The sequence below is a fragment of the Oreochromis niloticus genome, linkage group LG20, assembly GCF_001858045.2.
Source record: "Oreochromis niloticus isolate F11D_XX linkage group LG20, O_niloticus_UMD_NMBU, whole genome shotgun sequence".
Lineage (NCBI taxonomy): Eukaryota > Metazoa > Chordata > Actinopteri > Cichliformes > Cichlidae > Oreochromis > Oreochromis niloticus.
In genome coordinates this window covers 741,857-753,546 of record NC_031984.2, presented here as the reverse complement: position 1 = coordinate 753,546, position 11,690 = coordinate 741,857, and the positions used below count along the sequence as shown (strand labels likewise).

Below are 11,690 nucleotides of genomic sequence, written 5' to 3'. Positions count from 1 at the left end.
TCAGACAAGCGCAGCAGAAGGTTTCTCCTCTGATAACGAGGGCTTAGCATCAGCTTATTATTATCATCAGTGTTCCAGTAACAAGGAAACATGTCCATGAAAGTGAAACAGCTGTTACTGGGGCAGCTGACCAAACAAAATCAAACTGAATATTCATTTTTCTCTGCAGCTCCAGCCGCTCAGCTTCATGGCTCTGTTTTTATCTGGGAAATCATTTCTGCTGTTTGGATAAAACATCTGATTTTCATGGAGAACACTCACAGCATTCAGATTTACAGAGCAGTGTGAGTGACCCTGAAGGCCTCAGGGAGATATACCTGGGAGCCCCAGAGGAGGAGGAGATGCTAGCCACCTGCTCAGAGGCTCGCCTGAGGGAGAATAAAGTGTGGGAACAGAGCCGTAAAACCGGCCTCATTACAGACCCTGAAACCACCCGACGCCCCTCTGTGATCTCACATTCCTCCTCTAACCTCTCATTTCATTGGCTCGCGGCATCCTTACAGCCAGGTGGGGCAAACGGACACCCAAACGTTAAAGAGCGCTGTAATGGAGCTTCTCTCCACTCTTCTTTGTGTTTCGTTGTGTGTGACTTTATCCAAACTCTCACATCAAACCAGAGTTTGATGTGAAAAGTTCAGTCCCAGCTTTTCAAATTTAAACTTTAACCTTTGACCTCTGCAGAGAAGCTGGAGGATCCAGACTGATGAAGAACTGAGTCTTTAAATAACACCGTCCTCTTCTTTTGCTCCTCAGCCCCACAAACAGATGATGAGCACCGTTCAGGTCTGGGTGAAGAGGAGGTGCACCTCCAGAGCTGAACACCGTGATGACGTAAAGTCACATGACCAGAGAAAGCCTGCATAGCAGAATTAACACCAACCATGTATGCACTTCGTGTTGATGGAGCTCTGCGTGTTTCCTTCATTGTGCCCACATGCTGCTGTTAAATGAAATGTTAATAATAGTTTTTCTTCCTGTTTGCAGGCATGTATTTTGATCTTGTGCTGCCCCCTGGTGGATGATATAGAAAACTGTTTTTTCCCTTGCTGTGGCTCCTCCCCTTTATGAAACACCTGCTTTTTATTGATTTTTGCCACCTGGACCAGTTTCAGGTGAACTTCATGTGCCCTTCAGGACCAGCTGGGACATCCTATGTTCATCATGATGATTCAGGCTTTTCAAAAGTAAAAGCCTGAATCATCAAACCACAGCTTTGTATGTTTCTTCACAGGTTTATGAGTGTTAGGGTCCCAGGAGGACGTTTAAAGGAGACCTTTCATCTGCTCTCACCTGTCCTGCGCAGACACCCAACAAACATGAAAGTTTACCCAGAATGCACTTTGTGAAGTTTTGACATCAAACTGACAGCTGATCACAGAAACCAGACCCGAACCTCTCTGTTTCCTCTCAGGGGATAAAATATGACATCATTTACCAGCTTCATTGATCATTTGTGTGAAATCTCAGTAAACTGCTGGTACGACAAACACTCAGCATAATCTCAAAGCTCTCATTTACCTGAACAATGAGTCAGAGAGGAAATTATACCTGCTCTCATTCAGACCTTCATCTTCACGATTACTACAAACTCCAGCTGTGCACACACATCAGTGAAGTTTTAAAGGTAAACACACAGATGCAGATCCATCAGTGCAGACAAATATGATGCTGATAGTTAAGAAAGCGCCTGCTCTGCAGACAAAGAGCCAATCTTGGCAAAACCTTCGTGACCCTGCCCTCTGGAGGCGTTCGCTGATGCCTGAGAACGTGGCGCATCAGTTTACTCTTGGCGCTCACTGACCTTTCACCTTTCCCTTTCCTCCCCACAGACACAGTTTGAAGTAACCTTTGACCCCCCAAACCCACAGCTGACTTCCTTCAGCTGTTTGTGTGTAGCCGTGTGACTGACCAGCACCAGCCTCTGGTTTTTATGCAGGTACAATAACTGAAGCCCTATTTTCAGCGAATCCTAAGAAACGTATGCGACCAATCAAACGTGAAAGTGAAGAAACGACAGCGGACGATTTTATTTTCTCATTTTATTTTCCAAACTGTCTCCAGCTGCACACACTCAGAAGTTCCTGCAAAAGAAAAACAGGAAACAGCTGTTAGACTCACACTTTAGACTTCCTGTCCAACAAATAAGACTTCCTTTAAACATTTTCATAATTAAGTGTTTTACATTAATAAAACTGATGACGTCACATGTTTCGGAGTAACAGGAAGGACTCAGCAGTGACGCATTTAATCCTGATTTTTAAACAGGAAGTTAAAGTTTACTGACTGTCACACAAACGCTCGCCGTGTTTTCAGGGTTAATGATGCAGGAAAATGAATGCGGTTTAATGTGGATTACGCCTCAGCGCGCCAGGCCGTCATGCTCCCAAAAACGCGACGTCACATCGGCCGAGGCGAGCCGCTGCTTTGGCGTCGGGCGCCTCTAGATGTTTGTAACCTCGCATGTGACCGGTGGGTGTTACCGGCGTTTTAACGAGTTGTCGGTGCCGGAGCTCAGATTACTGCGATCACAGGAGGCGGTCGTCCTGCACCAGCTGACACGGAGCTAGAAACGCTACAATGCTGTGCTGATGTCATGACCCTTTACTGTCACTTTATGTCCTCCGAGAGTTTTAGAGTTTGAACGTTTTAAATCCTGAAGTGTTACTGCGCCGTCTTTGCTGCAGCGTAAACGTTTTAAAGAACATTTAAAACCCTCTGTTTGTCTCCATCAGCTCGCCATGTCATTGCGCGTAAATACAGTTCTGACAGCAACGTGGCCGTCACGTAGTTTGTGACTGAGGTCACTAATGACGTACGGCTGGCTGAACGAAGCCGTGCATCCCAGCCTCACTTTAACAGTTTACGGTCAAACGCGAGAGCTGCTTACTTTGCCACGACGCCGTCGTTCTTCGCCAGCCTCAGGATGGAGTCGTCAGACTCGCCCTGAAACACACAAACAGTCTGTTCAGATTTAAAAATCCCAGAGTCTCAGCCCTGAATCTGATATGTCTGGGTTTGTTGTGGGTGCTCTCGGTGGTTCCACCTAGAACACTGAGGGTGTGTTTAATGTTCTGCTCACACTTACCATCCTGCGGATGGGGCCGCAGATGGCGTAGGTCTTGGACTGACCGTTGAAGCGTCCGGTCACCTTATCAACCTGAAACAAGACATGGAAACATTCAGACACCCTTCACTTTAACCACGAGCGTCCCGAGCATCACATCAGTGTTTCAGTTCCACACAACTCCAAACTGGAACAACGTCCCGCCGGAGCGTGGAACTGGAACAACGTCCCGCCGGAGCGTGGAACTGGAACAACGTCCCGCCGGAGCGTGGAACTGGAACAACGTCCCGCCCGAGCGTGGAACTGGAACAACGTCCCGCCCGAGCGTGGAACTGGAACAACGTCCCGCCCGAGCGTGGAACTGGAACAACGTCCCGCCCGAGCGTGGAACTGGAACAACGTCCCGCCCGAGCGTGGAACTGGAACAACTTTTGTGTGAGCGAACATCAGTTTCCAGCTTCCCTCTGGTGCCTCTGAGGGTTTGCAAACATGCAAATGTGTGTGCACGGCACGCAGAGAAGATCCAGCGATAAGGAGCCGCATTATTTCCATAAACATGAATCATGGAGCGCCGTCCTCTCACTGCCTGCAGCACTTCCAACATGAAGAGTCCCAGCTCACACACACTAAGTCACGAGTGGACAGGTGTCCGCTGATCAGGTGACACAACTTTATGTTACTACATGTCATTCATTTTAAAAATGCTACCTCAGGAACACATCCAGCTGAGCGGCACATCTGGACCCAGGACCTTCTTCCTATGAGGTAACGGTGCACACCTGCATTTCCTACACACACTTCCTGCTAAGATGCCGCCATCATCATCTTTATTTATAAAGCAGTTTAAAACAACCACAGCTGACAAAGTTCTGTACATTGGAACGAAAAAATAAAATTACATAAGATATAGATAAAAGCCAAATAAAAGAAAAACGTAATATAATTATTTACTTAGCTAATAACTAATTTAATTACAAGAGAAACTAAGTCTCACTGAGGTTAAAAGCCAAAGAATAAAAATGGGTTTAAGACGTGTTTTAAAAGTGGACAGTGAAGGGGCGTCTCTAATGTGCAAGGGCAGGTTAGTCCATAATTCAGCAGCCACAATAGAGAAGGCCCCGCCCCCTGTGAGCTTCCTCCTGGACCTCGGTACCTCCAGGAGCAGCCAGTCAGCTGACCTGAGAGACCATCAGGGAGTGTAGGGATGAATACGCTCAGACAGGTAACGCGGGGCAAGATTGTAAAGGTATTTAAACACAAACATAAGAAGTTTAAAATGAACTCTAAAAGACACAAGCAAAGCCAGTGCAGTGAGGCCAGGACAGGGTTATATGCTCTCTTTTACGAGTTCCTGTTAGCAGTCGTGCAGCGGCATTTTGAACCAGCTGCAGATGCGAGAACAGCGACTGACTGACCCCCACATAGACTGGGTTACAGTCTCCAGACAGGAAGAAATAAAGGCATGGATCACTGGGCAGCACTAAAAGCATGATTACAAGTGCTGCCTAGAAAGAAAAGATTTCACTCTCGCCTTAAATGATAAAAACTAGACTTCACCACTGCTCTGATTTGGTTGTCCAATTTAAAATCACTGCCCAACTTCAAATCAAGTCAGTAATAACAGGTTTAAAATAAACTTCCGGGGATCCCACTTCTACAGAGGAGCACTCACCGGGACCACTGGCTCCAAACACCAGCTCCTCTGTTTAAGCATCACAGCCCTGCGATGAGCTGACCAATCGGTGCAACCATGCGCAGCTTCCAGCCCTCTGAGCTGGTAAGAGCACAAGAGCAGAGATTTCATTGGATGAATTAGTCTCAGTGACTGACGTGTCCGCCGCTGCGCTGCTGTGACAGCAGAAACACAAACGTGTCCGAATCAGAGCAACGTTAACGTTACGCTGAGCTCGCTTCCCTGCTACAGGTCAGGTACCGGACTAAAGTCTGAGTCGAGCTCAGACCAGGCTCGAGTTTCAGAAACCATAAATGCAGCTCCATTCACCATGGCAACAGAAAACAGCCAGGCAATAGAACCATATAAACATGGCACACAGCTCTTTCTACCCATGTTTCCCACAGGCAGCACACACGGCATCAAAGGCACCATGGCATGGCATGGCATGGCATGGCACACTGCCAGTCGGCACACAGGAGGCAGCTGACTGAAGCCTGGTTGAAGTGCCCTTCCGACACAGTTGGTGTGGAGCACCTACAGTTTGTTGTACCTGTACAATGACAATAAAAGGCTATTCTACTCTGTCTTTGAGGAACAGAAACCTGGGCTTTCCCCTCATCTCAGGATCAACAAAGTCTGAGTTTAGGGTTAACCTGCTGCCTGCCACGGAAAGACGACCCCAAACCACACACAGCGGGCTCTGTTCTCAAACGTCATCATCACTGGACCCGCCTACACACCACCTGAGGCCCTCTGATCAGCTCTCACCTCAGCGATGTTGATCTGGATGGAAGCGTGGTCTTTGGCTCCGATGATCCTGTTGCTGGCAGAGCTGCAAACACACACACTTCATTAAACGTCAGCTCGCCATCACGTGTCTCTAACTTTCTTCCTCGCTGCTCTCACCATTTCCGCGGGACGTACAGGTCCACGAATTCACCGGCGTCGTTCTGCATGTTGGAGCTCGTTCGGGTGTCACCTGCAAACCTGAAACACACAAACACATCACACTTTTGAACACACACACACACACACACACACACACACACACAGCGCCGCCGCGATGCTAATATGCTAACACACACACAGAGCGCCGCCGTGATGCTAACAGGCTAACACCCCGAGCCCACACTGCGGCCTCGTGCGGCTCTTTGCGGGACACAAACGCTAACTTCAGCACACGTGAACCCCGGGAGCCCCCCTCACGCTACACACACACCCACGGCACGAGCCCGGCTCAGAAATTACAGCCAGCCGACGATAAAACACATTTTAAGACATTTTTACTCGGAGAGCGCGAGACACACGTACCGTGCGAGTCAAGTGGCGAAAAGGAAAGGGAGGAGCTTCGTCACCGGAAACACGTAAATCGCGTCTGCGTGTCTGAGTTTTATGAAAACTATTTATTTTCTTAATTTTTCATTTCTAAAACTTTTCCTGCCGCCCGCAGAACTGCCCGGTGCATTCTGGGATTATATCCACATTAAACTCTAGGGACCGTTTCAGCCTCGTTCACGCGCCACGCGTTAGTTGTTGCTCAGCTTTTCTGAGTGGCGACACCTATCGGTCAGGAGGAAAAGCGAGCAGGGAGCCCTGGTACGAGGTCAGAACTGTACCCACGGAGTGTGTCGGTGAGCCATCTCCAGATGAAAGTCAGACTTCTCACAGGTGGCCTGCAGAATCACCGTGGTAACAGGTGAGCGGGTCATTTTCAGAGTTTGAGTGTAAAATCAGCTGAAACGCTTTCTCTGATGCTTTTGCATGTGTTCATGTTCATGTGCTGATCCAGAACATGACCCTGCTGAGTCTGTCACACTGCTGCCAACACAGAACACACCTGGACACCTGTTCAACCAATCACATTCATTCCCTCTGCTCTGATTCCCACGCCGTCTCCATCAGGCTTCATGGATCCAGTTTAAAGTCTCTCAGCTCTGATATGCGTGCGTCACCTTAGAAACAAACAGCAGCACTGAGCGCACTCAGACACAAACTCATTCACTGCATTGACTACATTATTTACTGCCAGATTTCCTCAGATATTTTTGATCACTATTTTATCCTCATCATCAGCTGATAACGTCTCTGTGTGGAGCAGGTGGTGCTCACAGGGGTCATATTGTGTGGAAGACAAGTCACGTGACAAGCAAAACACCTTTTTTAACGTGAGCACGCTCAGAGCCTGAAGCAGCAATCCCGTCTTAATGAAGAAAGCTGATAACCACCATCGTGGTACCTGCTTCTATTTCTGAGTGCAGTTTAAGTTGTTTTGATCGAGCTAAAACAAAAAAAGTCTATTTCTGCTGTACAGCACTGTGGTCAGCCATGTGGTGTTTTTAAAGGGCTATATAAACTTTGGTATTATGACTTTGTCCATAGTGGCAGCCCTCAGGTGAGCGGTGTCACAGGTAATCTGATGCCTGGGTGCAGATTCACACCCTGGCCTCTGCATTAGCCATATGGCATATAGCATTGCTTATAGCTGCTCTACCCAGTGAGATGAGATAAGTTCATTTCAACAACATATCTCACATGTGAACAGTAGAATTGTTTGAACTTCATTTACATGCCTGTGTAATAAACTGGAGACCACACTGAAGGTTTTACGCTGGCAAAGCCATGTGTTAGCGCTGCACTGTTTAGCGGCTCCGTTCCCAGGGCATTAGAAAGCAGCGGCAATTTTATTTACATGAAATGTGCTGTATATGTATTTGTATGTAAGGTAAACTCAATATCCTTAACACAAATAAAAAATAAAAATCTGTGTAGGCCTACAATGGAAACAGGTAAATAAAACTAAAATGAAGAAAACTACAAGAAATACAAGTTAACAGACACACACACACACAATGCAGACAAGTATATTAATGACGTAAAGGAGATTCACTGGACTGACATCTGCCTCGAGCCTGACCCTGAAATGGCATTATCTATATTTACTGAAAACTTTAATGAACTTAAGGCTGCAATGTCAGAAAGACATATAGCAAAAGTAAAAGCACATAAGTCCACAGCCCACAAGAGTGGGTGAGATGTCGTAAGTTAAGAAATCAAGTAACTAAACTGAATAGGTGCAAGTATCAGGTTAAGCTCAATGAGGCCAATAAGGACAGCAAGAAGGTTCAAATAATAAAATGGGTCGAGATCCGGTGGTGTCTCACATCTACACGGATGGAAAGTTTATAAGTAAAGCTAAGGATATAACCAATTATTTTGTGAATTGCTAAAGCAATAAATTAACAAATTTAAAATCTAATATGAGCAGAGGCGATCCCACCTTCTCATACTGGATGTTATCATGAAAAATAAGCAATGCCAATTTAAGTTTGAGGCAGTGAATGTTGAGATGGTAGAGCGTTTATTGATATCACTTCCTGACGATACATGCTGTGGCTCTGATAACACAGACAGTAAACTGCTCAAAGTTGCAGCCAAGTTTGTGTCCCTTCCTATATGTCACATATTTATTAGATCTTTGGCATGCAGCTTATTTCCATTGCAGTGGAAAGAAACGAAAATAATTCCTATTCCTAAAAACAAGAATGCTGTTTCTAATGGTGTCAATAGCAGACCTATTAGTCTGCTCCCTGTTCTAAGTAAAATTATGGAGAGGATTGTCTATGAGCAAATTCAACATTACTTAACAGAAAATCATCTACTCACTCAGTTTCAACATGCTTACAACCCTGGTCATGCCACCAGCTCAGCTCTCACTCATATGACAGATAACTGCATAAACATCTAGATGATGGGAATTTGGTCGGGGTGGTATTCTTGGACTTTAGTGCTGCTTTTGATTTAATAAATCACGATCTTTTGATTGATAAACTAGAATGTTATAGATTTTTCACCAGCTGCTTTGTGCTGGATGGAAAGTTATTTGTCTGGAAGAAGGCAAAAGGTTTATTATAATGATTATTTCTCTGAGGGCTGTGAAATGAACTGTGGTCCCAAGCCAGCTGCCTCGGTCCACTTCTCTATTCAGTTTTCACGAATGGTCTGCCGTACGTCCTGGATAAATCTCATCTTGTGTCACGCAGCCGAAAATGGACTCGGGCGCAGACCAGCTGAACTAGAATAGCAGTCATAAATTTATTTACAAAACACCACGTGAAAGTATATACAGTGTACAGGGCAGGGGTATGCAACGGTCCAGGGGAAAAAGGGGAGAAAGTCCAAAACACGCTCCGCCCATTCGCTCCTCTCGTATTTGTTTTCTGCACTCTCACTCTCACTCTCACTCTCACTCCACACCACACCACCAGTGAAACAGATCGGGGGTATGGACGAGTCCGAGAACCTAAGCACAAGAGAACTGCGGTTAGCATAAACAGAGTACTCACACAAGAAACAGGGTTTATCGGGGCTGTACTGACGAGAGTAACTCAACGACCCAGCGAAGAAGCCTTCTGAGTCCTCAGCTTAAATAGCCCAGGAGTCCAGGCAATCAGGTAAACTTACGGCAGGTGCGTGGGCCAAGGGCGGGAGCCCAGCTGAGCTCCGCCCAGGCAGACAGGTGAGAGACAGGAGAGGGAGAGAGACACAAACTAAAAACAACATGTAGCCTGAAACCTAGGTCCACCAAGGAGACACAGAGACCATGACATCTTGTAATGTACGCTGATGATTCCACCACGTTTTATTCAGCCAGTGGCAACTCTGAATTGACCAGCGTATTACAACAAGATTTGCTGAACGTGTCTGACTGGATAAGTAAAAACAACATGATTTTAAATGTGTCTAAATCCAAATATATGTTAATTGGAAGTAGATTATGCTTAGTCAACAGCCCACAACTAAATCTTTCCATAGCTGGATCGGTATTAGAACAGGTCGCCCAAATTAAACTACTTGGTGTTACTATAAACCACCACCTTTCATGGTCTCAGCACACAGACACTGTTATTAAGAAAATGGCACAGGGCATAGCTATGGCTAGGAAATGCTCCTTTTATATTACTTATTCAGTTATGAAATATGTCATTAATGCACTAGTATTATTTTATCTAGAGTACTGTTCAATCATTTGGTCAGCAGCTAATACGACAGATCTGAACAGACTTCAGTTAGCCCAGAATCAGGCAGCCAGATTAGTGTTAAGGTGTTCATACTATACAAATATCGATATTATACAAATATCGATAAAATGCATAAACGTTCTTGGCTTCCTGTACAAGCTAAATTATACTATGGCTTACTTGTATTTATGAAGAAAGCAATACTGTTAAACACACTACATTTTATGATTATATGAATGAAGTCTTTTGATGGTCGTTCCTTAACCCATGTCCGAAACTCAAAATTCACAACCTTGAGAAACTGTTCCATGATGATGGCGTCTCCAATTTGATCTTTTGTCTTTGTTTCAGGATTCATCCACTTGATGTACAACTCCTTTAGGCGGACCTGGAGCTTCCTTGGGGTTTCCTCGTCTCCAAAGATACTAGAACAAAACCTCATTCGATAGGTGTCAAAACTTATTTCATACTTATGCAAGATAGCACACTTTTTTTTTTTTTTATTTGATTTTATTGATTAGCATTCAAATATCTCAGTGAATACAGAATACAGAATAAAGATTACCACAAAGCAAAAACATCATGAGACAAGGCTAATCAAAAGGTATTGGCTGAATCATTTGCTTATTACGCCAACCCTTTTAACAAAAAATCTTTTGCATGCAGCTCCTGTACACAGGGCTCGAAGCAAAGAAAGCAAAGCAAAAACAAACAAACAAACAAACACCTTAGATAACTACATCAAAGCAAAACAATCAAGAGTTTCAGAATTATTATTTTTGCTCTTTTCATTCTTGATTAATATATTTTTCTAATACTCCATTTTTAAACATGTTTTTAAACAAGGAAAATGAACTACACCTTTTTAAATCACTGTCATAACTATTCCACAGGTTAACTCCTCTAACAGAAACACATCTCTGCTTTATGTTTGTCCTTATCTTGTTTTTTTTAAAGACATCTGTTCCCCTTAAGTCATATTGACTCTCTCTGACTTTAAACAGCTTCTGAGTACTGCGACAAAGCAAGTTATTTTGTGCTTTATACATTATCTGTGCCATTTTATATTCGACTAAATCATAAAATTTTAGGGTATTCAGATTAATAAACAAAATGTTAGTTGGTTCTATATAGTTTGATTGATTTATAATTCTTATAGCTCTTTTTTGTAACTTGAAAATAGGAAGAGTATTTGTTTTATATGCATTAGCCCATATCTCCAGACAATAAGTCATATATGGAAGCAACAGAGAACAATAAAGTGTGTATAATGATTCCTTGTTCAGGACATGCTGTGTTTTGTAGAGAATAGCAATGGTCTTTGACATTTTTGTTGTCACATGATTTATATGAGACTTCCAACTCAGCTTATCATCAATTATCACTCCAAGAAATTTATTTTCATACTCTTTCAATTTCAATTCCATTAACCCTGATTTTAGATACATTTTTCATTTGTCTAGTGCCAAAAATAATCAATTTTGTTTTCTTTATATTTAATGAAAACTTATTTACATCAAACCAGTTTTTTAATACTTTACTTTGGCATAGTCTATAGTGTCATCAATATCCATGGCTACATAGGCGGAACGAGCTTTACCAGTTAGAAGTGGTGCTAAGTGAAGAGCCCACTCATCTCGCGGCACTGGCAAGCATGAGCAATTCTTTCAAAGGTGATTAAATAATGTTCAATGTCCTCGCCTTCATTGTAAGGTTGGATATTTGTCCCCTTCCAGCCTGAATGTCTTACCAGTGTTGAAAGCTGTGCCTCACTGGGTTGATGTACTGGCTCCACATCAAGCCTATTTGATTCCTGGAGTAGGTCCTCTCGAAGCAGCCGATGTAGATGCTTGAACTTCCAGTAACTGACGCTCTTGATTGCCCTGCTGCACCTGCTGCTGAAGCTGGGCAAACCGATGCCGGATTTGCCTCC

The 11,690-nt window shown here is 44.2% G+C and overlaps 1 protein-coding gene across 1 annotated transcript; it reads right to left on the bottom strand.

The window, feature by feature from the left end:
* Positions 1-2,019: 2,019 nt before the first annotated feature.
* On the bottom strand, positions 2,020-6,192 carry rps21 (ribosomal protein S21). The gene is made up of 6 exons (XM_003445982.5): positions 6,051-6,192; positions 5,646-5,726; positions 5,508-5,571; positions 3,086-3,157; positions 2,888-2,943; positions 2,020-2,081 (listed from the first exon to the last, which is right to left on the bottom strand). Exons 2-6 carry the CDS (start codon positions 5,693-5,695, stop codon positions 2,072-2,074), a joined length of 252 nt encoding a protein of 83 aa, XP_003446030.1. The 5' UTR covers positions 5,696-5,726; positions 6,051-6,192; the 3' UTR covers positions 2,020-2,071.
* Between the last annotated feature and the right edge of the window lie 5,498 nt (positions 6,193-11,690).